This window comes from Plectropomus leopardus, chromosome 19 (genome assembly GCF_026936395.1).
Source record: "Plectropomus leopardus strain MGB_pleo_1.0 chromosome 19, ASM2693639v1, whole genome shotgun sequence".
NCBI lineage: Eukaryota > Metazoa > Chordata > Actinopteri > Perciformes > Serranidae > Plectropomus > Plectropomus leopardus.
Window position 1 is genome coordinate 16,867,580 of NC_142194.1, and position 27,594 is coordinate 16,895,173.

At 42.7% G+C, this 27,594-nt stretch overlaps 1 protein-coding gene and 1 long non-coding RNA gene across 2 annotated transcripts; one reads left to right on the forward strand and one right to left on the reverse strand.

Annotated features, from left to right (window-relative positions):
• Window positions 1-151: 151 nt before the first annotated feature.
• prr12a (proline rich 12a) lies at window positions 152-20,508 on the reverse strand. Its single transcript, XM_042507320.2, has 15 exons — window positions 19,289-20,508; window positions 17,362-17,519; window positions 16,761-16,922; window positions 11,410-16,142; window positions 10,212-10,439; window positions 9,375-10,065; window positions 8,670-9,163; window positions 8,234-8,350; window positions 7,465-7,598; window positions 5,473-5,951; window positions 5,253-5,372; window positions 4,630-4,727; window positions 3,876-4,007; window positions 2,337-2,432; window positions 152-1,565 (listed from the first exon to the last, which is right to left on the reverse strand). Exons 1-15 carry the CDS (start codon window positions 19,369-19,371, stop codon window positions 1,431-1,433), a joined length of 7,860 nt encoding a protein of 2,619 aa, XP_042363254.2. The 5' UTR covers window positions 19,372-20,508; the 3' UTR covers window positions 152-1,430.
• Window positions 18,312-26,827, forward strand: LOC121958416 (uncharacterized). Its single transcript, XR_006106846.2, has 4 exons — window positions 18,312-18,366; window positions 24,273-24,384; window positions 25,251-25,364; window positions 26,567-26,827. It is a non-coding gene; the product is annotated as an uncharacterized LOC121958416 (long non-coding RNA).
• The last annotated feature ends 767 nt before the right edge of the window (window positions 26,828-27,594 follow it).

A 27,594-nucleotide genomic window follows, 5' to 3' on the forward strand; every position in this document is an offset into this window, starting at 1 on the left:
AACTGCACATAGAGGCTCAAACATCCAAGTCAAGGAACAAAAACCACATCTTAACCTTTAAAAAAGTCTTTTGAATAAGTAAGGACCGGCAAAATATCCTCACAAAGATGGATGTAAAAGAACACACACGCTGTAGGGAAATGAAACACCATTTGTTCTTTGCAGATTTTATTTGTTTCTCAAATACAGGAGAGTTAATGTACAGAAGGACAAAGAATTTCATCAAGAACTGTACAATATTTACACGCCTTTTTTTTCCTTTTTTTATGGAAAATTAGATTGTTTTCAAAATAAGTCATAGTATGCACAAACATCAAAATGATAAAAATGAAATGACTATTTCCTCTTTAAATATTACTTATTTATACTCCTTCCCACATGGGAAACGGATAGTTTACTTCTTTTTCTTTGCACCTGCATGACTGATGATTGAACTGAAGCACAACAATGTTAAGTTTCAAATAGATTTTCCCATTCTCTTTTTTCTTTTCTTCCTTTTTTTTTTTAAATCGTTATTTTACACCCACTGTATTTGATACAATATTTCTGTCTCATCGTCTGTTCTTTTGTATAGAGGGGAAGACGGCTTGGATATGTGGGTTACGATTGTATACTGATCCTGTGGAAAATAAAAAGGTATTTAAAATGTTAGGGCAGCAACCCAGCGCTTGTGTAGAGTTTAAGTTAAAAACCTCCTCATATAAATAATAAAAATGTGTTTATATATTATCACACAGCGGACTGGTGCTGCCCTTCACATAGCACAGGATGAGAGAGAGATAGAGAGAGAGAGAGAGAGAGCGTTTATTAACACATTTCATGTTTCTATCCGTGGACGAGTCCATGTTCACGCTGCTCACGGCACACTCTGCACGCAGTTTTTAAAAAGCATTCTCACCCTCTTCCACTCTTTTCAAAAGCCAACAGCTGATGTTAGTCTTCAAAAAAATAATTTATGTAAAAACTAAGTGGTAATAGTTTCTCTTTGAACTATCGTCTTCATGACACACAGTTAACAAGATGTCAGTGGCTCCTCCGTTGACTTGGCGTGACGGCTCCTCCTCTTTGTCCCAAGACTTCGCTCCCTTTTTCACCAACGGTCAATTCCCTCTTGACCCCGCCGGTGACCCCTGATCCAGTGGGGAGGGGGGGGTCCTCACATCTTGCAGAGTAAGACATTTCTTTAGTCAGTGATCAACAACAAGAAAAAGAACAGAGGCCATTGTCCGAGGTCACATGAACAGACCCCCTTGTGTTCGTCAAGGGCCTTAAAAATTCATCCTCAGATCTGAACAGATTTGAAGAGGGTCGGGGGGCTGTACACTAGGATCCATCTCTTTCCGTTTTTGTATCTTCATTTTGTTTTATTTTTGTTTTTAAATCCTCTTGCTTTAATCCATTTCCGCTCTCTCTGCGTCTTTGTGGTGGACTCAGGCTTTGGTGCTGAGCGTGAGCAGCTCGATGAAGGAGCTGAAGAGGGTGTCCAGCCAGCTCTGGTTGGCCATGCACTGCTGCACCACCTCCTCTTGGCCCGGGTCCTCAGCTGCCTGCTCAATGGTGTTGGTCTGGAAAAGTGGGACGGAGACACAGACAGTTGTGACGCCAAGACTCAAACCAGGGGACTTAGAGAGGACAGAGCAAGCCTGAATATGCTTTCTATTTCGCCTTTCTAGTGAGATTTTTTTGTTTTACAACAGTTTATTTGAGGGAGTGTACAGCACTAATGTTTCAGGCATGTTTTTAGTCACAGCTCCACATCCAAAAATGGAAAAATCTTAACTTGTCTAACATGACTGAAGTGTACACTAATACTAGAAACTAGGAGTCGACCGATATTGGTTTCTCAGGGCTGATGAAAATATCGCTTATTAGTACTTAATGAGACCGATAACAAATATTTCGATCCAATATATATTTACAATAAAAATGAAAATATTTAGATCAAAATTTAGAATTCTGAATATAACAAACTCCAACACAAAACTCTGTTTAAAATGCCTTTAGCAAATTTTCAAATAAAAAAAAAATCAAAGCAAAAAAATTTAAACATCATATACAGCAAACTTCCTGCAACTTTTCTTTTTATAATGTTCAGTGAAAATCGAAATAAAAAAAAAAAAACATTAAAAAATATCTCCCTGAGGTTTTGTAAAAGTTCCTTCCGCGTTGACACTTTCTTTGTGTGTATTTAACACTGCCTTTTTCATTGATAAATTTTATCGGCAAACATTAAAATATAATGCCGACACAGATAACTGCCAAAATGCCAAAAATCTGCCCCGATAATTGGCCAACCGGATTATCTGCTGACCCCGTCTAGAAACGTGTTTGCTTACCTCTTTCTTGCACTGTAAGAAGGTGTGGTATTTATAGTGATGCAGGGAGTGGTAGAGACTGTAGATCCGATACGTCTCTCCTGACAGTTTAAGGTCCTAAAAATAAAAAGGAAATCAAATTAAAATCGTTTTAACGCATTCCATAGAATATATATACAAATCGATAGTGAATACTAAGATAGGTAGGGAAATAGGTTCGGAAACCGGCAGCAGGTGTCAGAGGGGAAGCTGTTTTACCCTGTGTGCCCTCAGTCTGCCACCTAGCCCTCAATGTGGAGCTTTTTACGGCAATGGTTAATTTTGTTGATGCCATAGTTTCAGTGTCACCCAGAAACCAGAAAGGTTCACCTGCTTATAGGCTAAAAGTCTATGAGGGTCCACAAAGGTCCAAGTAGTGTATAAATATTTTATAACCCAAATAAAATGCTGAAAAAGGTACTCCTCAGTTTCTTTAACACACATTGAAATATCTATTAAAGACATAATATATTACATAAAATGACATATTTTGTCGAGTGTTGTGTTTCTTTTATCCCAGGTTTTTCCAACAATTCAACCCCAGAGAAACTGCAATTTTTATTTCAAGTTAAAGTCATTTGGCCGCCTGTCGCTGGTGTCCCTCGCCGTAGCTGCTTTAACTTCCGTGCAACACAGGAAACGACAGATAATAAATCACTGTAAATAACACAGTGTCACACAGTTTTATTCAATAACATCAATGCAGTGTTTTTTTCTGCCACATTTTTCTGTCATAATGCAACACAGTAATCCAATAGAGACTAATGCGTACGCTAAGATAATGCATTCAGTGACGTTATAACTGCCACACAATAACAGTATCAGAATATATCAAGGTTTTATGATATGCAGTGTTTTATTATTATTATTATTATTATTATTATTATTATTATTATTATTGCCATAATAATTATTATTTTTATCAGTTACAATACCCTTAAAGGAATTGAAACAGAATTTTTTTTTGGCTGAAAAAACATTTTTTCATAACTTACAAATTGAAGTACGGGTAAAAAAAAAAAAAGGAAAAAAAAAAAGGTAGTTACGCAGACATTCAACACCCTCATTAAGTTTTTAGTGTAATTTATTTGGCCGACGATGACAAATTGAAATTGAATTTTCCTTAAAGCAGCAACAGCTTTGGTACATGTAGTTGCATCCAATGGTTAGTTTGCAAATTCACGTTCCGTTACCTAATGTTACTAATGATTATTTCAGAAGAATGAAATGTCATGTGACTAAACTTCATGTGAATAAAACTTGTTTACACGTCACTAAATTCTGCCTGAATTACAGCAGATAGATTTTCATATTTGATGCTGTTTGTTTAACAGTGAAGACAACAACTCCCATAATCCCCCATCATCATCATCATCATCATCATCATCATCATCATCATCAAAGCCCGTCTTTTGTTCTTGTTTTGATTGAGAGATCCCTAACGACAGAAATGTCTTACTGTGAATTCAATGGCCTACAAACACTCCCTAACTGTCAAAACACACACACACTCACACCTACCTGTGGTTTAGGCAGGGTCTTTTTGACTCTGTTGAGGGTCTTGCGGTTGTACGCATCCCCGCTTAGCCGCACCCTCACCACTCCTGAGTCCAGGGGGTCTACAATGATCTGGGGGTACGCATGCAGGACCTCCTGTCAGAGGAGAGACGTTAAAAAAAAAAAACGGGTCAGACACTGATACAGGGCAAGATGGACAAGATATTGTAGGACAGATGTAATTCATTTTTAAGTAAAAAATCAGTTTTTCAAATTTTCATCTAGAAATGTCTGAAACGACCTGAAAGAACTTTTTTTCTTAATGTAGCTTCCTTATTTGATATAGATGTTTTTTTTGTTTGCCCCCCACCCTTATTTTCCCTATTTTAATAATTGTCAAATTATTATTATTATTATTATTGTTAATAATAATCATCATCATTATCATTTTTACTATTACTATTATTATTACAATTTTTTTATTATTATTTTTTGTCTGTTTGTGGAAAGAACTGTGCTGTCAAGTTAAACAATCAAAAGTCTATTTACAAAAAAAAAAACAATGACTTGAAATTAAAAACAGCTAATACTCATGCACGAAAAAGCTGGAAACAAAAAAAAAATTGACATTTATGTAAGATTAATGACATAACTGATTAGTCAATTATTGTCTTAAATTTCCTTCATGTGTATATTGATTGGCTCAGTGCTGGTATCCGTGACATTATTTCAGTCATGGGGGGACGGAGAGAGAAGCGGCACAATGAGGACAGATTACCTGGTGCTGAGAGCTCATGCTGACTCTCCTCAACAACCTCCTCTTCTGCTCGCTGAGGATGCTGTCAATCTTCCTCATCGGTGGGAGGTACAGCTCATCTGGTGGCCAGTCAAGGTAAAGAGTATCATTAGTCATCATTCATGTAGCTGCCAATCATTTTAATACCAAGGGCAGATTCAAAGCAGCTCTTTCTGGCTATCAGCATTCCCGGGGCTTCCCTTCCAAACTGTCACACCCTGTTTATACGGAAAACCGTTAAAAGATTCATCTGAATGTGTGTGCGGCAGAACGATTCGCCTGCTGTCAGGGGATCGCTTCGTCCAGCTGGATGGAGACTTGGCAGCTGCTGCTTGTCAGTGGCATGGATGTTTATGCAACCTGCCCAAACTGCACACGGATACTTGAATCCACTTTTGAAAATTTCCATAACAGTACCTCAGTACAGGTGTGTCAATGCTGACATTTCACGTGCAGAAAACATGCCATCACTCAGCTCTTTTTTTGTCTCCTACATGTCAGGAGATTTTTAAACGGAGCTTTTAAATGTTGCTGAGGAGGCAGTGTGTGTGTGTGTGTGTGTGTGTGTGTGTGTGTGTGTGTGTGTGTGTGTGTGTAGTTCTCACCATCAGTGTCCTCCAGGGCTTGGATCATGTCGGGGTCCAGGGCTGTGCTGACCAGCATCTCCACGTAGCTCCTGAACATTTCCCTCATGGCACGGTTGTTCACTCCGCCTTTCACTGGCACTGAGTGAACAAAAAAAAGTTTAAACCTCAATCTTCTTCTACCTCTAACTCCACTACGATGACTTATAATAGCAGCATCAAAATCGAAACGACATCTCACTTTCGTTCTCACTAGCTGCCTCCTCCGATGAGTCTGAGTCAGATGATGAGGGTATCTCCTTCAGCCACTTCTTCCTCTTCTTGGGTGGCGGCTCCGCCTTCACTTTGGCTGGTTTGGACTTGGGTGGGCGCTCAGCCTTTTCCTTTTCCTTCCTCTCCACCGCTTTCTTCTCTTCCTTCGCTCTACTTCGTTCCGCTGCTGCGGCGCGTTTCTCCACTTTGTCCTGCTGCGGCTGTACTCGCTTCTCCCTCTCCCTCTCCCTCTCCTTCTCCGGCTCCCTCTCCCTCTCCTTCTCCTTCGCTTTGGGCACAGCAGCTGGAACCTCCTTCTTCTCTCGTGGTTCTCTTGTTGTTGCTGTCGTGGTTCTTGTTCTCTCCCTCTGTTCGCGCTGGACCGGCGGAGCCACTCTCTCCTCTTTCTCTACTCTGGGTGGCGCCTGGGTGGCAGGAGGGGAGGCCATTCTGGGGAGGGACTGGCGTCTGTGACACAGAAAGGAAATATTTTAGAGATGGAAACCATATGAGAGTTGAACTGAATGTTAGTATTTTGCAGAATATCTATGATTACAAACGCACAAGCCCTTAGAAAGGTCACCAAATGATTTTTTTTTTTTTGCAAAACATTTAATGTAGAGATGCAAGTTTCTGTCAATTTTGCTTCTCAACCCCAATTGTAACTTAACAAAAAATGCAGAGGGACGTGAAGTACAAGAGGCCTTTCCTTTTGGTCCGGCGCTCCACCGACTCTGAGCTTCTGCGCTGCATTTTAAAGCTCTATCCATTTAGAGGTGGTGAATTTTTAATGTTTTGTAATGAAAATGTATTGCCTTGTATTTTATTTTCTGTTGGCTTTGCTGACAGACAGCCACCTGAGTGTGTTATCATTCGGACACGCAGAGCCCAGTGCCCACTCTCTGGTCTTCAAAGGTTAGCCCCGGTTCTCCGGCACTGCGCACCAGCCGGTTTAGGAGCTTCGTTAGCTGGCGGCGCCACTCATTTGGCGATTACCGCTTGTGGAAACATGGTGGTCACCCGCTGCTATCCCCTCAGGTCGTCCCGGTGTGTCGGCAGCTACATTTTGAGCCGCAAAACCCCTTTAGCATGGTTAACCACAGCTACGCTGACTGCTAACGGTGATGCTAAAGGAGGTTTGAGCCACTTACTCACCAGGGCGATAATAATAATAATAATAATAATAATAATAATAATAATAATAATAATAATAATAATAATAATAATAATAATAATAATAATAATAATAATAATAATAATAATAATAATAATAAAGTCTATTATTTGAGCCGACTGGTGCACCTTTCAGAGCGGCCAAAGCTATCTAACCAGTGGAAACTCGAGGGTGGGTATTTGGCAGTGTCTGTCAGCATATTAAAATATTACAACGCAGTAAACTGAAGAGTAGCAGAGTTAACCGATAGACTGACATGTAACTGGTCAAATATTCTTGGCAGTTTACTGTTGACAGTTGTACTTTCAGACTCCTTCTCACCCCTTAATGGGGATGTTTCAAGTATCAAAAGCCTATTTCCATTGCTAAGGTGCAGTCAACCAAGGCCCCCTCATTCATCCACATATTTATTATATAGTGCTTTTTGGGTAAAGAACAACCTGGCTAAGGGATAGGGGAACAAAGGGAGTATTTGACTTGGTTCTCATTTATGTTTTTTGTTAGTTTGTTTTTCTTTTTTCCACTTATTTTATACTTGTCTACTGAATGTGTTTCATGTTGTTTTGTTATTCGTGAATTATTATTTGAAATCCTTCAGTACAAATTGAAACAAGCACTGATGTTGTGAGATAATAACCTTTCTTTTTGGCTCAGTAAAAATACTTGAAATAAGAACAACCTGTCCCCAGGAGTCCAGGCCTCCAGGCACTCAGCTGGGAGTTGCTCTCCCAGGCCTGGCTCTAAGAGGAGCTACTTTTATTCCCTGATCTGGGTAGAGCGATTTAATCCCATTTCAAATATTGGTACCTGAGAGCAGGTGTGGCTCTGCGCCATGGTCTCCGGGAGCAAACTCTGACGTAGTCCTTCTTGTTGACGTTCTCCAGGAACTTGACGTAGATTCGCTGGTATCGCCTCTTGGCATCTCCAAAGTAGCCAAGATACTGTGAGATAAGAGAAGATTTTATTTCACAGTAGCACGACTTTCAGCTTACTTAACCCTTTGAAACCTGGATCACTTTTCTTGTGCTGTGTTCAGATGCCTTTCACAGGTATTTAAAACTTTAAATCCTGAGCAAATTGGCTTTATTTCTTTTGAAAACGTGGGGAAAAAGGCATTGTGCAACTTGACAAAAAACATTATATATAAAAATATATTTCTAAAAAAGCTAAGGAAACGTGTTCAGAAAATAATAATTTCTATGCACCTCTTTTAAAGGTGATTTCTTTGTTTTTTATTTGCTGTATTGTTTTTTTTTTTGGGTGGGGGGGTGTTTTGTGTTCTAATATTCAGATAATTTTCTAGTACTTTTTACTAATTTCTTCATAATTTGAGAGTAAATTCTTCCTAAGTTGCTCATTGCTTTCTTCCTGTATTTTTCAATAAAAAATATATCCAATGTGCCATGGTTTTAAAGGGTTAATTTGACTAATGACAGTATTGTGTGTAAGAGTCTATCATATACTACAGGATTTTCATCATATGCTGAGATGTAGCTGTGACTGTGTGAAGTTTCTAAATCAACATGACGGTTTGCATGTGTGGTTAAATCTTTCACGCCTTGGGGGGGAAACTCACGTTGCTTGTGGCGCAGAACTGTCTCTGTCCATCTTTGATCTCGGGGCTGAACTTCTGCAGCAGCGCTTTCTGCACCCTCCATATGGGTGGAGGCTCACGGCCCATCTGCAACGCCAGCTGTGCAAACACATGACACACAGGTAAGTCTAAACTGTCTCTGTAATTTGGCAGCTACTGAAGGATTCAAGTTTGAACTCATTTGACTAATTAAAGCGATTTTCCTTTCTGGTTATTCCTTCAACTTCACAACATCTTTAACTATATTTAGCCTGTCCTGTCACCTACCTATGAGTGTAAAGATTTGGTTCTAGTTAAAATACTGTATTCACTTTGTTGCCCCTCTAAAAGAAAGCAAGCGCATTTTTCTATTTTCAGCCAAAGTATGTATAATCCTGTCAAAAACACACTAAACAACACAAATTTTCAACACAAATACCTTGAGAGTTCGAATGTCCTCCACTCGTACCACAAACTCGTCCCTTTCTCTGAAGATGCCCTCGCCTCCGCTCTCGCTCTCATCCTCCTCACTCTCCCCAGCGATGGCAGCGTCCTCTTGCTTCTGGGCGAGGTGCAGGGAGGTGATCTTAGGAGCTGGGGGCTCCTCAGGGGAGGCTGGGGACTCTGGAGATGGCATTGGAGACTCCTTCTGAATTGAAGGTGGGGGAGGAGGGGAGGTTGGAGGAAGAGGAGGAGAAGCGGCAGGCTGAGGGAGAGAGGCAGGTGGGGGAGGTGACGGGGAGGAGGGGGATGTGGGAGCGACAGGGCTTGGAGGCTGGGAATTCTCCTGCTGTTCCTCTGGTGGAGGCAGGGGTGAGGGGAGTGAAAGGGGAGGGAGGGGTGAGTGAGACGGAGAGGAGGATGAGGCGGGAGATGGAGGGACAGAGGGAGGTTCAGGAGTTTCTGGCTCTGGAGGAATCTCGGGGAGGGGCTCTGGGAGGAAAGAAGGTTGAGATCAATGTCAACAGTCACAAGAATTTAATCAAATTCATTTTTAACAAATACATAATGGAACATGTTATATGACAAAAAAACAGCAATAGCTCCAGCCGAGGGGAAAATTATTTTTTAAAAAAATTTGAGCTACGCTGCAGAAAAATTAATGGGCAAGAAAACGGGACATGAGAGGAATAAAAAGTCTCACCATCGAGATTCGGGGCACCCAGAGTTTCCAGCTGTGGCTCTCTCTCCTCTGTCATATCACTCTCTTCATCTCCTCCTGTGCTCCTCTCCTCCTCATTCTCCTCCTCTTTGTTCTCATCCATGTCTCCGTCCTCCGGCTGGAGGATGTCGGGTTCGTTGGACTGGGGCAGGTTGTGTGGCGTATGCATGGTGGGCTGTGGGCTAAGCGTGGGGGGCGGCAGTGTGGGAGTAAGTGGGGACTGGGCAGCCTGAGGCTGAGGCTGGGGAGGTGGAGGAGGTAGCTGGGGCTGGATGTTACTTAGCTGAGGAGTGTCGTACAGAGCGGAAATGGCTGAGGAGATGCTCTTCTGGAGGTCCTGGTTCTTTCCCACCGAGTCCTCCTCGTCGGAGGAGAACGAAGGCAAGGTCTCCAGGTTCCTCTTCAGCTCGTCCTCCAAGCGCTTGGGGCTGGGGCAGTTTCCCAGAGCAAGACCCCCGTTCCCTTCACTGTCCCCGAAAGGAGGTGGCGGCGGTGGAGGGGGAGGTGCGGGAGACAGTGGGCGCAGACCCCCAGATTTACAAGGTGAGGTTTCACCGTTGTCAGGTTCCATTCCTGGTGAGATGTCCAAGCCTGGAGGTCTCTTCCCGGTCTTGAGGAAGTCCAGGAATGAAGCCACAAAGCCAGCCTTGGACTCAGAGTCCTTCTCATCGCCCTGGAAGTAAAAAACAAAAGAGAGAGACGTACGTCCACTGAAGTCATGAACTGCACAACTGCTACTAACTTGAATTAAATCAGTTTAAATGCGACAGTTTATATGAAACTTTTTTTTTTTTTTTTAGCATTTTCTGCTTATCTTACCCTTTCCTCCAGCCCCTCGTCATCCACTCCTTCACTCATCAGCTGACTCTTCTGTTTATTCTTGTCCTGACTTCTGTTGCTTTCTGTGCTGCACGGGGGTCCGGGACTCAAACCAAGCGAGGGAGCAGAGCCCACTGAGCCGTCCGACAAAGCAGGGTCCGTGCCAGACAGAGAGTCCGTCCTCAGTAGGGCATCCGAGGAGGACAGAGTACCAATTGGTAACTTTATCTAAAAAAAAAAAAAAAAAAGATAATGATGCACTGTTTACACATAATACATGTTGCAAAGTGTCACACATTTCAGCCGCTTTTTAAATGCAATTTTGTTATTGAAAAATGTGATTAACGATGTAAAATAGCTTTTGTCATGTACACAATGCTTTTCAGACACAGTTTAACCTCATAGATTGACTTCACTTTTGACTGTTTTCTGTGTGTTTTCTAACTTTTAGCCAAGTCGACTCTTAATGTAAACTTCAGTTTAAATATTGGGGAAATTAGTTGTTAGGAACATCCCCAATTCAAACTATCTTTTATATAAACTAGGAAACCAGGATGGGAATTTTTGATTCATTAGGATTTAATTAAGCAGACCTCACTTATTTAAAAAAAGGGCTCCTATGTGAGCCTCTCCAGGGATCCTACAGCTTTAGTCAACTTAGATTTACGACTTGAGACTTTTTATTGCCACTCGGCACTAAATTTAAGAGCAATTTTACAAAAACCAAAACTGAAGAAAAATAAAACATATCAATTACTTAGGGTTAGACACGATTTTGTGTTATTGTGACATAAAACATAATTTAGTGTTACAAGTTCATGTAAGGAGAATTTGATACTGTATATATTTTGAAAAAATACTCATTTAAAAAAAGATGATAATACTCATTTTGAAATTTTACAATGCAGCATCAGAAAAACAAAATCATAAAATCCCCTTCCCCCATGTCAGAGCACTTATAAAGCCTTTTGAAAGACTATTTATTTTAATACCAATTAAGGCCTTATTTTTTAGATTAATGAATCAATGCCTTTAAAGACTTTTTAAGGATCCCTGATAACCTTTCTCTTGTTGTATCTGTGTTTTTGTGTGGCCCAAGGCACAGTATTTAGCTTGAAAAACATCTATTTGATTTACATTTATTCCAAATGCACCTGTTCCGAAATGGTAAGCCTTTTCTAGACTGAACGCCACTGACCTTGAGAGGAGGAATCGGCTCGTGTATCTGCTGTTGGGGCTGGTGATGGAGCGGCTGTGGCTGCTGCTGATGGAGGTGATGGTGGTGCATCTGATCCTGCTCCTTCCCGCTCATTTCCATGTACATATCCTCCCTCCTTTGCCCTCTACCTCGGCTCCCGCGGCCCCTACCCCTGCCTCGCCCCTCCACGCTGAATCCCCCTCCTGCCGTTGTTCCGCCCATCTCCCCCATCATCCCTCGCGGAGTGTAGGGCTCAGGCATCGGGCGGATGCGAGGCCTGCCTCTTGGCCTAGGGGGACCCTCTCTCTTGGGTCTTGTTGGCTTTCGGCCCCTTTTCTTGGGTCCATCTTGAGGCATGAGAGAGTGTGAGCCCATAGAGGAGTAGCCAGAGGAGTGGTAGAAGTCAATGTCGCCCATTAAAGGGCTGAGGGACCCACTTCCTCCTCCTCCTTTTCTGCAACTGGACACCAAGTCGGGCAATAGGTCCGGGAGCCTCCGGCTGTTCAACCGGATGTCAGCCGGCTGGTCGGCTTTATCCTCATCATCTTCAAACTCATATTCTTGAGCATAACTTTTTTTAGGCAGTGTGTTGGGGTCCCGCCGCTCCTTTAACAGGTGGAAAGAGCTGGACTTGAGGAGCTTCTTGGGACGGGATGAGCAGAAAATAGGAGATTGGAGGCCTCCAGTGCCAGATCCTTGGCTCGCTCCTCCAGGCCCAGAGGACAGTTTGGCTCCGGCGTTGTTTGGACCAGCAGTATTGGATCCCATACCCATAGCTGGAGCCTGGGACTGTATCAGTCCCAGCTGTTCAGTGTTCACAGTGGATGGGAGCTCGTGGGTTTTAAGGGAGTCTAGATCCAGAGTCATGGTGTTGTTGCTGGGTTCCTCCAGGCCATGGCAGTATGGTTCATAACCCTGATCTCCACCATGGTGACCCATTATGTCATAGCTAGCTCCACCACTTCCCCCTGCTCCACCTGCACCCTGTCCCGCTTTCATTGAATCCATTCCCTCCTGCCCCGTGTGGCTTTCATTCATCTCCTCCTGTCCCGGTCCGGCACCTCCAGCACAGCTTGACTTGTAGTCCTCTGCGCAAAACATATCCTCCATTCCAGGAAAAAAGGAGCGATCCTCGTCCTGGAGGAGGGAGTCCGGGAAGCAGATGGAAGTTAGGGGCACAAAGCGGTTACTTTGTTGATTCTGGTCTGCTTTCTCCACCGGGCTGACGGTGTCGAACTGGTGCTGCTCCGAGCGCTGCTGGTCCAGCTGGCTCTGCTGAGGGGTGAGCTGCTGCGGGTCGGGCTGAGGCTGCGAGTGGGCTGAGGCGGACGGCGGGGGTATGTGGTGAGGGTGCTGAGGCTGCTGCTGAGGGTGAGGGTGGTGAGAGTGGGTTTGTTGGTGTTGCGAGCTGGGGTGCTGCTGCTGTTGCTGCTGCGGGTGGTGCTGGGAAAGATGGTGCATGTGAGGCGGGGTGGACAAGCCGATGTCCGGCTCGGAGAGGAAGGAGTGGAGCTCAGAGGCTGAGTGCTGCTGGGAGTGATGGTGGGATGGGTGCTGCCTCTGCTGTTGCTCCTGCTGCTGTCTGTGGCGCTCACTGCTGCCTCCGCTCCTCCCGCCGCTGCCTGCTCCGCCGCGCCTGTCCTCTGCGACAGCTACGTCCGTGCTGGAGGTCTGAGAGAGGGAACGCTCCAGCATGTCCAACGAAGACACCACTGAGCTTTGTTTCACCTGGCTCTGCTCGTGCTGATGCGGAGGAGGCCCGTGGTTGTAGTGAGCCGCCGCCACCTCCAAAGCCTGCGACTGGAGTTGAAGCTGGAGCTGGGTGGTTTGCGACTGAGACTGAGCCTGATGTTTACTCGAGCCGAGCGTCCCGCCGGCACTTTCCATCACAGCTTGCTGTTGGTTAATCGAGTGCTGCTGCTGTTGGGGATGCGAGTCCATTTTATGGTGCTGTTGATGCTGCGAATGAGAATCAATTTTGTGGTGCTGCTGATGCTGATGGGAGTCCATCTTCTGGTGCTGTTGGTGCTGAGAGTGGGAGTCCATTTTTGGGTGCTGCTGATGCGGTTGGTGGGAGTCCATCTTGTGATGCTGTTGGTGTTGCCGGTGAGAGTCCATCTTGTGGTGCTGTTGATGTGGCTCCAGCTTGTTGCGGGTGGTGTGGGACAGCACAGACTGCAGCATGTGCGGCGGCTGACGGGATTGATCAGTAGGAGAATCCATGAGGGAAGCGGCAGCTTGAGACTGGGAGTGCTGCTGCTGGACTTCCGGTGTTTTCCGAGGGTAAGGAATCTCGGCGCGCTCCGGTGGTTTCTTTTGGAGCTCCATTTGGGTGTGGGACGGGATCTGGGAGTGTGAGGACACGTGCTGACTGTGTGAGGAGTGTTGGGGAGCAAGGGAGTGTTGACTATATGGGTCACCCCGCCCATAGTGGACTACAGAGCCTAGGTTGTCATGGTGATGGAGATGGGAGTGCACTTGTTCAGCGCTGCCTCTCCCTCCGCTGCTCCTGCTGCTTCCAACAGACCTCTCGTTCCTCTGCTGCTGCTGCTGCTGCTGCTGCTGCTGTTGGTGATGGTGCTGTTGATGCTGTTGCTGTTGTTTCTTGAGTGACATCTCCAGCTGGTTGTCCAGCCCTGAGATGGATCCTCCTGACCCTGCGTTACCAGTGGATGTGGCACTGTGGGTACGTATGACACTCTGAGGGTGGTACCTCTCCTCAGAGCTCTTACCCATGTCATAGCTCAGCCCTTTGCCTGAATCAGTGGTCGGGGGCACTGACTGGGGCTGCGGCTGTGTTTGTTGGGATGTCTGTTGGGGCTGTTGTTGCTGATGATGATGAGCAGCCTGGGGAGCGGGACTTGCTTGAGCTTGCAGCAGGTGCTGGATCAAGAACTCGTCGTCGTCGTCTACTTCCTCTTGGGATCTCTGCGTGCCCACTCCGAGCATGGAAGTGTCCGCCTTCGTTTTAGAGGAGGTGGAATGATAGGACTGAGGTTGGGTGCTGGGGCCTCTTGTGTCTGGGTAGCCCTGAGGGGAGGCTAGGAAGGTGGGGGAGAGAACTGAGGAAATGTATTTATTGGAGCCTGCGCCTCCTGGAGATTGTGTGGGGCAAGTGGGCACCGGGGAGTGCAACCCTGGACGGATGATGCCTGAGTTGCCTGATGGAGAGGGGCTGGAGTCGGGAATATGATAAGACCCTCCACCACTACCACCTCCACCTCTCTCATTAGTCATACTATTCCCCGCTCCTCCTCCTGACCCAGAGTTCCCGCTTCCTGTGCCGCTACTGCTTCCTCCCCCAGATGCTCCACTGCCTGATGAACCGCTTGACCTTAAAAGGGCAGGGGAGTGACCTGGGGCTCCGTAGCCGAGTGATGGGCTTCCAGCTCCACCCAGCGAGGATGGAAGTGATCCATAAGCAGAGTCAGCCCCGTATATATCAGTGGGGTATGACTGGCTTCGCCCTCCTAAACTCCCATAGCCTTTCCCGCCTGTACCTGAGCTCAGATCTTGAGCTTGTGGTGAACTGAAACCTCCGTAGGACTGAGCCAGGTGGGACGTAGGAGGCTGATTGGGGGAATATGACTGCGTCTGTTGTTGGGGTGGAGTCTGACCAGTAAGAGCAGAGGTGGGGGTCTTCACTGGGGGCACAGGAGAGCCATAGCCTGAGAGGCAGGATTTGGGGAGAGACTGAGGCGCTGACGAGGAGGTGGCAGGGGGCTGCTGCTGCTGTGGGGCCGGGGGAGGAGGAGCTGGCTGCGGGGGAGGCTGCTGCCTGGAGGGAGCTGCACTTGAGCTGGAGGTGGGGATCGAGTTGGAGGGATGAGCCCCAGAAGTGGCAGAAGAAGAGGATGAAGAAGAGGAGGTGGAGGAAGCAGATGGAGGTGTGTGGGGCGTTCTTGAGGATGATGCTGAGCTGGCAGAAGAATAGCCACTGCTGGAGCTGCTTTTGGTACCTTTCCCAGCTGAAGAGGAAGATGATGATGATGAGGAGGAGGAATAAGGAGGCTGGATGATTGGCCGATACTGCTCAGTGCGAGAGGTGGGCTTGTGGTCAGATGAGGGGCTCTGGTCGCCCAGAGGGCTGCAAGAAAGGCCAGCGTGCCTGTGATGGGTGGCGATCTGCTGGTACCCTGCCCCTCCACAGCTGAGGTAGTGCTGAAGGGAGTGGGCAGCAGATGATGAGAGCTGCGACTGAGCCGGTGTAGGCCGCTGGTAGTGCTTGATAACGCTGTCCTGCCGGGGAACAGCCCGTTCCTGAGCCGAATTGGACTGGGATTGGGACTGAGGCTGGGGCTGGGCTGAGGAGAAGACTGATGCATTGTACAGCTGGGACGACTGGTCCTGGAGCTGTGATGACAGCAGGTTGAACTGGTGCGACTGCAGGTGCCGAGCAGAGGATGCCTGGGCGGATGTGGCGCTCGTAGGGTCCTGGCTGCCCCTGTAGGCGGCTGCTGCAGCACCCTGCGAGGACAGGAGTCTGTCAAAACCCAGGCTGGACTGGGAAGGGGCCTTGATGTGTAGTAGGGGGTCATGTGGGGAGAGCAGGCCGTTGGATGTGGGACTGAACGTGGGTGTGTCCTGGAGGGATAGGGAGGCTGTGGGGAAAGAGCGGCTGGAGAAGGATGCTGGATGCTGATAGGCTGAGAGAGCTGAGGAGGAGGGGAAGGAGCCAGAGCCAGGAAGAGCTCCGGAGATGAAAAGTTCAGGAGGAGCAGGCGTGTGCATCGCTGTTAGGAAAAGGAAGACATATTGCAAAGTTACTCAATATGCATTAAAATATTATTTTAATCATTGAAAATGTAAAAAAAATTCAAGAGTAAAACCAGGGTTCCCACACATTTTTATGGACAATATTTCAAAACTTTTCAGACATCCTTTTTTTTTCTTGCCCCACTTGCCTGGCGTTTTTCCCCAACATCAAACTCTATTCAAACATAACTGCAGCTACCTTGAAAACACGGGGGAACGTGAGGAGACAATGAAGAAACATTAGACAAGACGTCAAAAATTGACAAATATTAAAGCTACATTAAATTGTCAGCTACAAAAAATAAAAACTATTTTACATTACATGAGAGGTTATTGACTCTACTAATCCATGACTTTCACAGGATGGAAAATGTCATCATGAAATTCCATGAGTTTGAGGTTTTTCATGACAGTGGGAACCCTGTAAAACTATTAACAAATACAGCAAAATGCTTAAATTTAGAAAAAAAAACCTCAAACAGCAACACTGTCAGAATAATAATGCAGCCAAACATTGGGAGGATCTTTAAATGTCATATTGACAGTGGGGCCTGTTTGAATGTCAACACATGAGGGAGGATCTAACACAGCCCCACCTGTCTGCCAGGATGGCGTGCGGAACTGGGAAAGAAGGGAGGAGGCCGAGGGCGGAGGCTGGGGACCCCGAGACTCCAGGGCAGAAATCAGATTCATGACGGAGGCATCGGGGGCAGAGGGGCTGGCGTGGTGAAGGCCAGTGTCAAAGAGCCCCGACAGACCTTTGGGAAGGAAATACAGAAAAATTGATTAATTGACAAGCAATGCAAATATTAGCAGCTAGTTGCAGAGATTAACATGATAATAAAATTACAATACATAATCAGTAAATAAAAAATCTTTAAAAAAAAAAAAAGGAATTTCAGGATCTATATTATTTGGCATGTGTACTGTCACACCTTTAAATCAGCTCATCACTAGTAACGAGTTTAAATATACGTACATCAACCTCTGATGCCTAAAACAACCCCTAAAATATCATTAAAGTGTATGCGAATGAATGTTGTGACTACAGGCTTCAACACCTTGTGCCCCCACTCAATTGAGGTATAATGTGCACATTTTTCAATGACAATCTACCATGGAGAGATGGGGAGACATAACAATTCATTGCCGGGGCCCCTTATGGTGGTGACATGGAAGGTATGACATTTATCTCACCCAAACTCCGTCCAGCTGCTCCCCAAGCCCCGCCTTGGCCAGAGCTCCCTGGGTGGTGATTGGTGGCATAGCCCTGCAGAGGGTGTGGGGTGGCGTAGGCTTGTCGGTGAAGGAGCTCAGACTCAGGGTGGGATGATCTGGAACTCCCATATACAAGACTGGAGAAAGGGAAGTGAGGGATTGTGAAGTGTCATTAATTACTGAGCACATTTGCATAAACTTAATCTGGACCCAAATATGTGACCCTTGAAAAAAAAAAAACTGCCTATACTTGGGTCACTTATAAAAAAAACCCCATAAAACCCAGCATACAAATTGTTCTTTAATTGAAAATCTACACATCACATGTCAATTCAAGGATGATCACTTGATTGGTGTCCATGTGTAACTTCTCAATAGTAGCCTCCATGTAAAAATCCCAGATGAGTCTGATCTGTATTTTTCCAATCAATATCCAAACAGAATTACAATTTAGGGCATGACACCAAAGTGTAATGCAGTAGATGCAAATAAGTCAAACCTGCAATGTATGTGTCAAGCAAAAGTAATTGATATTTAATTTGCAATTATTGTAATTGACCCACAGGACTCAAACATTACATGATTTACATAATTAGAAAATAAATAAGATTCTAATTCAACGCAGGTGATTTTCCAGTTGCAGAACTTTGCTTTACAAAAGATAGATGAAATGCGTGGCTGCCTGGCTGAGCAGATAGCATGCTAGCATTTTAGCTGCTAGCACCGCCTAGAAGCAAATAGCTTTGGCAAAAATGCAGAGAGTAGGCCCAAACTGCTAGGCCAGTTTTTTACGTGTAAATACGCCGTTTGTAACCAATGTTGAGATTCATAACCAAGTGAAAAAAACGGTTTCTTCAATATAAACCGACGACAAACATTAAATGTGTCTGCAGCCATTGATTATGTTGATGTTGCTAACAGCTGGATGGTGCAAGTCGACGCAAATGCATGCTAAACTGCATGCAAACACCAGCAACTACCCAGGTTTGTTTAGCCATATATCACTTCCAATACGAGCACGGTGGTTTTTGACACTGATAAAGCAGCAAACTAATGTCCAAATATCTTAAATATGTGCAACTAAATAAGCTTGCGAGTACAGGCCTCGACTCACTTGCATGCAACATAACGCTAGCTTGCAGGCTAAAGCTAAAACACAGGGCTATCTTGCACAGCCCAGGCAATTTTCATCATCTTATAAAATCAACCAGGCGTTGTTTTTTTCATTTTTGACAAACAGCAATTTGCAAATTTGATGCAGTGGGAATATTCCACATTTCAATATGCAAATGAACACCCAAAAACTATCACCAATTATTTAGATCATGGATGAAATGCATTAGAAATCTCAATTTTATATGAGCATGGCATTACCTCCACTTCGAGATTTTTATGTCCTGTTTTCTTTAAAACGTAACAATTAATAGCTTTTTTATTAAATGCATCAGTTCTTCTTGTTGATGTCTGTCAGGGGGGGTTTGCTATGAGGGGGTTTGCTGCGTCTGCACTCTTCGCAGTTGCTATCAATCCAATAAATTTATCTATCAGGGGCTGTGTCCAGGCCTGCACACACAGGGAACAATAATTCCTATGGATGCTCCAGACATACCCCCACCTCCACCTCCACCCCGCCAGGTCCACTAAAACCCACGTCTGTCAATCACATTCAATTCATATTGCCAACCTTTCCTTTCTCCACCCCGCCCACCCCCACGACACGCACACTGCTCCTTTCCCCTGTTTATAATATTATTACTATGCAACTGTTTGGATGACAATGCACTGCACATAATGGTAAGGCATGGCACTATATATGAACCCAATGGCGACAATTTGTTTACATGGGCCACACGGTGTCCTGCAAAGTACCAGTGATGCATGCACATTGTCTGAATCCAATGCATACCTTGCTTTTGCCGATCTCTCGTAACTCCATCCTGCTCCTGCGCCCAAATCGCCAAATCCTGTTCCCGGGTAATTTCTATCCATTTATATGGTGTACAATGTGTGCGATGAGGACGAAAGCAACGAGATCGTCGCAGAAAAAAAAATCCAGTCTTTCCCGTTCTCGGTTTCAGGCTATTTTCCCCGGTTTCATAAGCAAGTCCTCAGGAGTGGAAAACAGCATATTGAAAGAGAAATGGAGGGGAGGAGGAGAAAGCTGGATGAAAAAAGAGGGGGGTCTACGGGGTTATAATCCAACCACCTCCAAAAAAACCAGTCTTTCTCCTTTTCCTTTAACGTTTATCATTTCCACGAATGCAGATTTAGTCCAAAATCAGTCATGGTCATGATGAAGGTGCCGCCGGTAATGGAGGAATTGCTGATAAACATTTGATTTGAATGCGTCCTTTTTCACCGTCTCTCCTCCCCTTTCTTTAGGCTAGTCTTTGCTACGATGCTAGCATCAGAAAAGATTGCAATCGACGGGCCACGTTGGTTGCAATCACTCCCCATAGACGAGCACAAATCCCAAAATTCAAAATCTTTTTTTTTTCCTTTCAATGCAAATCGTTCCCACCCCCCCTCCGGAGCAGAGCTGTAGGCTAGCAGCAGATGCTAGCTGTCAGTAACGACGCATCAAAATAAAACAGGGCTGCCTTTATTTCCCCAAATGCTCGCTGCCTTGATTTCTGCTTTCTTTGGCTGTTAAAGTAAAAGCGACGACGAGTTTACCCGCACCGGGAAAAATACAACTAGCGTGCGAAAACAAATGAATACCGAACGAGGAAGTGTAAAGAAAGAAGGCCGCGTTTTAATATTTTTTACTCATTTTCCTCCGGAGACGCCATTTTTGAAGGCGGCTGGCCGCTGTCCGTCCTCCCTCTCCCCCTCTGTGTCTCACCGCCGAGACTCACTCAGTGTCTGCGGTGACCTCCATTCACCGGCCCTCAGTCTGCAAACCAGCCCTGCATGCTTTTCCAGATTTTCATCGCACCGAGAGGCTAATTATTAATTTAGTCTACATTTTACGCGAACAAAAATAGTCAGCTGTCTGTCCTGCACGCTGCGATTGGCTGAGACGCATCCGAGTGCAAAAATATTTCCAGTAAAAGCCAGATTTAAATAGGCCTTCAGCAGCTTTGCAAATTCACATCCGAAATGTGCAGCCTGTTTGAGAGACAGTGGCATTTCCTGCCTCCAGTCAGATGCTTAATTAGGCTGCAGTTTGCCTATGAGCACTGCCATGCAAATAGAGCTGTTTTCTTCTGTAAGTGTGTTAAAATTAAAGATACCAAGATTTATTTTAAGCCTTTTTTTTGTTTGCTAATTATATTTTTTGGAGAACCTGTCTGACAGATCTCGCGCGCACTTGATTTGCACGCCAGCAGATGGCATACTGGATTTTATGGTTATAATAAAGGAGGCCACATCAGTGGCAGCTGACACAGAAAGATGCTTTTTCTCATATTTCATATTTTAACCAGGGTTCTCTGATACACTGTAATTGGCTTTACCATCACATTAACTTGTCACTATTTCCAATTGCATACACCAACCAAGATAATATTATAATACATATATAATAAATAAATAAATAAAAATATACATACACACACACACACACACACACATATATATATATATATATCTGTTGTACATTATAGCATCACACACATTTTTATATTTCTAACTTAACATTAAATTATTTATTGGGACCCCAATCCCCACTACCAGGGTATCAACTACTCTTACTGGGGTCCACACAAGCAAACATTGCATCATAAAATAAAACAAATGTAGGCTATAATTTAAAATACAAAGCAAAAAGGAAGTAATAACAACAAGAAAACAGGAAAACAAAAAAAAAAATCAGCAATCAACAAAAAATAAACAAAAGGATGACAACAATTACAGCGACAACAATTATCCTCGCTGCAATCAAAAAGTCTGCAAAACATTTAATACACTTCAAAATTAATAGCAGTACTACTAAAAAGAGCATAGACATACTGGTTTTATGCAGTGTATGGTAGCATGTTTTTGCACACTCAATACATTATACATATTTATCATTTTAAATATTCACATACGAGCGCTAGTTGTCTGTTATTATTACTGTATTTATATTTTATATTTTTACACACTCAGCAAATTCTATATGTTTAATTTTTTTATTTAGGAATACTCACATACTAGTACTATTATTACTGTTTTGTATTTTACATTTTAACATTGTGCTGGTACTTATTTCATTTCTCTATATTTCTCTATGCTTGGCATCAAAACGACTGTAATGGACCACAGTTTTCCGCATGGATCAATTAAGTATTTGTGATTCTGATTCCGATGTAAATGTGATCTCTTTTGTTTACAGGTAACAATAACACACACACTCTGGAGGCCTATTTGTCCAGGAAATCTTTGTGTGTATGATTGTGGTGTATGAGTGTTTGTTGCCCTCTAGTGGGGAAATTATATTCTTTAACTACAATACTGTAAATACTTTGTGACTGTAACATTTTATCCAGTGGCGTGGTGGTAGTTGACAAGATAGATATACTTCTAGGTCGGTGGGTAGGTGACCTAGAAACTAGGTATATTCTCCTGTATTTTCCAGTGACTTTTTGGCTGATAAGTGGGTTATCAATTTAAACTTTTTTTTACTATTTGAGGTACTGTGGTCATAAGTGCAAAATATAGGGGACAAAGTATTTCCTATGTTTTATCATCCCATGTTTTGTCCTATAATCAGTGGGTATACTGTAAATGTCCAGAAAAAGAAGTGGGTATATCCTGTATATGTGTGTGTATACCTACCACCACACCACCAATTTTATTCTATTTCAGCTTTTGCACTCTTTAAGGTATACTGTCATTTTTGCAAAAACATAGTAGACAAATTATCTCCTATATTTTGGGAAAGCATGTTTTCTCAGATAATATTGATATCATGCACAGTAGAGACATCTTGCGGTACCTTGACGAAAATATTCAAAACACTTAAGATAAGATAAGATAAGATAAGATAAGATAAGATAATCTTTTATGCATCCCACAGCATGGAAATTTACAACACTACAGCAGCCAAGGGATGGTGCAAACAGGAAGCATGAGTAAAAAAGCACAACGCCATATAATAAGTACATATCAGTAAAAAACAAAAAAAATCCACACAGATCAGGATATAAGCAATATAATAAGTAAGCACTAAAAAAGCAAAATGTAACAAAAAGACTTCACTTTTCCCTTGAATCATTATGAATGAGCAGTAATTGTAGAGAATTAAGTGATGCAGTGGCATATCTGACAATACATGTTTTAAATGGGATATAATACATGTTGTTATTGTTCTGATTTACTGTCACTACCATTAAATAATCATATAATCAATAATCAATAATCATTTTTGTCTCAAATTTACACAGTTTTACATTTTTCACTTTACTTTAAGGTCATTATTTTGTTTAAGAAGCAAACAATACCTATTTTTTAATATATTTTCTGAGTTGATGGTATTAATTCTGATGGAAGAAAACTGGATTTTATTTTATTGCTTTGTGGATGAATCATTTCTATCCTTTTTTACCCATCCAGAATAAAGAGAATGTGTTTAAAACCATGATCCAGATGCCATTGTTGTAAGAGGGAGATGAAGGGGTATGTTTTTGTTGTACTATGTCAAATTTGGGAGAGGATCATTAGAAGCACAATACATTTTGATAATTAGCAATAGGCAGTTGTATTCCTTTTTGTTTTTGTCTTTAGTAAAAAGACACATGCTTGTAAATGAACTAGTATAGCCTGTGTGCTTGTGAGTGGCTGATGAAAAATGTGTGATGAAAAGTTACATTGTTTAATAAACCTCAGACTACTTAAATATATACTTAAGTGCAACATAATCATGACAAGATCAGCTGGATGTTCAAAGTAAGAAAGAAATGTATGCTCCCTGTAGGGATTAACCTCGATAATGCTACCCACTTGTTTTTATTTTCATCTTTAAAAACCTTGAAATTCTGTTGTTTTTCTCTCAGCATGTTAGTTGCATGACTTCTAAAGGCACGTTCATTGCAAACTCGACATTTTATTGGTTAAACAACTGCTACAACTCTCAGCCTCTTAAGCCAACAAAATGCTGTCAAACAAAGCAAGGCTCTCCAGTGTCTTTTGAGGAAAAGGGCCTCTCCTGTAGTGAGTTTTTTAGATGCATTATGAGGTCTTTGTAATGCATAACGCTTCACTGAAAAGGTCAGCTATCTGCATATTTATTAGAGACACGTAAAACAAAGAACAGGGATGAAAGCATTCAGGATTACCTGCAAATTTCCATATTGTGGGACTAATGAAGGATTGTCTTATTTTATTTTATTTTACAGGTTGATGTTCATTAATGGGAAAGAATATCAGATAAGGAAGCAAAGACACAGAACTTACTTAAAGGTCTCACATTATGTTCATTTCAGGTTCATACATGTATTCTGTGTTTCTACTAGTACATGTTTACTAGCTTAAATGTTCAAAAAACATATTATTTTACTGTCTGCCTAAATATACCTGTATTCACCCTCTGTCTGAAACTCCTTTAGTTGTGACATCACAAATACTCAGAAATCCTGACAGCTCATTTAAGGGCATGGTATCTGAATACTGTTTGCATTTCTTTGTGGTTTGAGTGTTTTGATACTTTCACAGTATTTGTATAAAACCTGTTCCTGATTTATATAAAACAAAACATTGAAATCTGACTTTTCACACTATAGGACATTTAATCATAGAATAAATAGAAAGACTATACAGTAAATTAAACTAAGAATTTCAAATCAGACTGAGTACTCTCTTGCATGTGATACATTTCTTCAGTGGTCACCACACAGTCACTGTCCCCCCCTCCCTTCATGTCTTTCCCTCCATCTCTGTAACTAATCTGTAACCATACTTGACTGCAGCTCCTGTAGCAGTGAACCACCACAAACTCCAGCTCTCCACTATCAAAATGCCAGACTCTAATGAAGCTGTGCCAGCACCGTGCCAGGTTATCAAAGAGGACGTTGATAAATGGTGAGTTCTGTCTGGAATTATGTGTAATTATAGATTAATTATAGATATTGAAAATGGTATTTAAACAAATATGGATACATTAAATTTTCTCTAGCCAGTGTGACCATTTTTGATGTGTAAGTGCCTGTGCAGAGTGTCTCTGTTTAAGTTCAAGGAAGATTTATTAACCGTGTTTGGGTTCCAGCGAAATACTTTTTATAACATCCTGTCGGCCATTCATCATTTCTGAGTTATATGCATGACATCCAGTGGATTCATATTAACATCTCAACTTGTAAAAGTGCCCATGGGGGTGATCATTAAGTCTAATTAAAGTGAATGTAGTAATACTTGTTCTCAACTTTCATTGAATCCCCTCTACATCACAGGACAAAGTGTCATGACATTTACATCGTCCTCACAGTAACATGAATGTCTTGAGAAGCACAAATAGACCTGAGGTTTAAAATAGGCTTCAACAAGTATGACCTATTGCAGAGGATCGGCACATACCGGGCTGCTGGTTCATGTTACATGAAGGAGTGACAGACGTTTGGTGTGTGTCCACGTGCAGCTGTGATTAGTGTTCGCGGAGCTGCTGCACAGATTACTCAATCTTCTTCCCGTACTTCAGCACATGCAGATAAAAGCAGCTGTACGGGTTTGAGCTGAAACACTTGATTATCAGGCTCACTGTAATAATCTCTTTGATGCATGTGGAGGCTAAATTTAGAGATTTATGTACTCTGCAGTTTCAGGTAACTTCTTATGTGTTCTTTTACATGTCTCCACATTTACGTCATGCATATTGGCACAAAATAATGTTATTTGCCAAAGAGGATAACCCAGCTTCATGTGACTGTTAAATGTGTTGCTTTGTGTTTCAGTGTCAGAGAGAAGGGAGCGGAGGACTGTAAAGATCTGATAGATGCCTTCCAGGCCTGTATAAAAACCCTGTCTGAGGGATCATGATACATAAGGAAGTACATCTTAATAAAAATGTAAGTTCCCATAAATAACAACAAACCACTATTATTGATTTTTCCTGAATAATTAGTCAAAAGTCCTGTGGTCTCACACAATAAGTGCTTGTAAACCACAGTAACTATCTTTTAGAGCAACAAAACAGTTCATCAGGCACTCACTGTCTGTTCGTATAGTGGGGTGCTACTTCTCTGGGATTTTTCTGTGGTTTTTTTTTTGCCATTTTGTTTAGGGATGCGTCAATTGGACTTTTCCAGTCCTGAAACAGATGCCTCAGCTTTGGGTATCAACCAATACAGAGTACCGATCTGATACCAGTGTTTAAAGGAGCAATAAGATTTAGCATCTAATGAGGAGAGGTCTCCTCCTCTCCAAAACAAAGCAGGTAAAACCACTGAATAAAGCATCTTCAGGTTCCAAGTCAGTGTGTATCTGATGCTGTTCGGCATGTCTTAGATGGGCCGCTAGCCTAGCACCTGCTAATGTGTGCCTATCCAAATTATCCACAGAGGTCTCTTTCTCTCCAAAACAAAAAGACTCATTGATTTAAACCAGTAAAACAAATTAAATAAAACACTGAATCACAATTAAGTCACAAACTAGTTCACACAAACCTGAATAATATTTAAGTAATACTAAATATTTAAAGCAGACAGGAAGCAAAAGTCTAAACAGTCAGGAAAATAGGAAATTAATACCAGCATAAAGCAATACAGTAGCTATAAACACAGAATTCAATCTAATAGATCAGCCCATTGTCACTGTACCTGATCCAGTTATTTGAGTCAGCATCAGCTGATATCAGTGTCCTGTTGGTGCATCCCTAATTTTATTACATAATTTTCACAAGCAGATACCCAGAAAAGCCACCAGTGAATTCATTAGGTTGAATGCTAAAGCTTATGGAGGATGATTTTACTCAGAGGCAGACCATGAATAAAAAATACTATCAGCCTCATATAACTCGGGAAAATCAGGTCATAACAGAAAACTGAAAATGAATGGATACTGTGAAATGGCGATGTGAAAATTATAAGTTGCTCCATTTATAAAATATACTAGCTTTATGAAGGAGTGTTTGAGCTTTTATTTTCCATGTTGTGTTTGTGTGTTTTAGGGTGAATATACATTTGAAGCCAAATTTTATTGTATTGTCTGTGGATGAGTTGAATTATAATAACATGAACCATCTGATTGTTTTTATTTTTTTAAACCACAGCTTCACTTTATCAAAGACCTCCACTTTCCCAGCATTCCCTTCGATGCCTATTGCACTGGACTGAACCACCTGTAAAACTGAAGAGGGGGGCGATGGCACTGAGCTTGTGATACTGTATTCCTCTGTCAATGTGAAACTTTTTTTTCATTCAGAAATGTTTTAATCTCAATATGAACTCTACAATAACACAGATTACATGTGCACTGTAACATTTTTATGCACAAGATCCAAAATGCAATAAACACAAAGCTTGTCCATTTACCACACACAGTATGTATTTTTCTTGGTTATCACAGATGTTAGTATGTCTGCCATATTTTTTGTTATAAACTATTAGATGTGCTGGCTGCTGAAATCTCTCTGCTGGCTGAGCAAAAGCTTCAGTGTGGAATAGCCACTCTTAATGGAATCAAGAAGAGCTTGTTAATCTCTGCTTAATCCTCACATTAGTGCTTGCACTGAGCAGTCTAATGTCACTTTTCCATTCTGAGCTCTTGCAATGAGTGTGAGGATTATGGGAATCCGAAAAAAGAACCTGGAAGAGTAGTTTTTTTCTGGAGTTCCTTGTTTTTAGTTGAGATAGGAGGAAAAAAGGAATTGACTCACTAACCGGATGCTGCAAAATAATCTCCTGTGTAGAGCAGAACCTGGTGCTTTTGGCTGACGGAGAGGTTCAGGATTGAGCTCTGGGGAGACAGAATTCAACATGAAGGAGCACAGTTAGTTGTCAGATATTCAGTTTTAAAAGAAAACTTAAGTTTATATGTACATTGAAGGTTTATGGATAAGGCAAACTTTATTATGTCCTCAAAACAGCTGCAGACTGAGACATTTCGTCCTACTTTTTCTTCCCCCATGCAGCTTTGCTTCTCGGACTCCCTTGGTGCCTCACTTCTTTTATTTCAACTTCCGCTTGTGGGAAAACCAAACAAAGAATTTTTTTTTTCAGAGTGTATCTGTCTTAAATGTTGTTTATCTTCCATCAGGGTAGATGGACTATATCATTCACTGATTCACAAAATTATTGC

Bases quoted from the DNA above. Each gene is read 5' to 3' on its own strand.
- prr12a (XM_042507320.2), bottom strand. From the start codon at position 19,371: ATGGATAGAAATTACCCGGGAACAGGATTTGGCGATTTGGGCGCAGGA. The intron at 17,520-19,288 runs GTATGCATTGGA...CCCTTTCTCCAG, and splicing joins GAGAGATCGGCAAAAGCAAG to TCTTGTATATGGGAGTTCCA. The intron at 16,923-17,361 runs GTGAGATAAATG...TCCTTCCCAAAG, and splicing joins AGCAGCTGGACGGAGTTTGG to GTCTGTCGGGGCTCTTTGAC.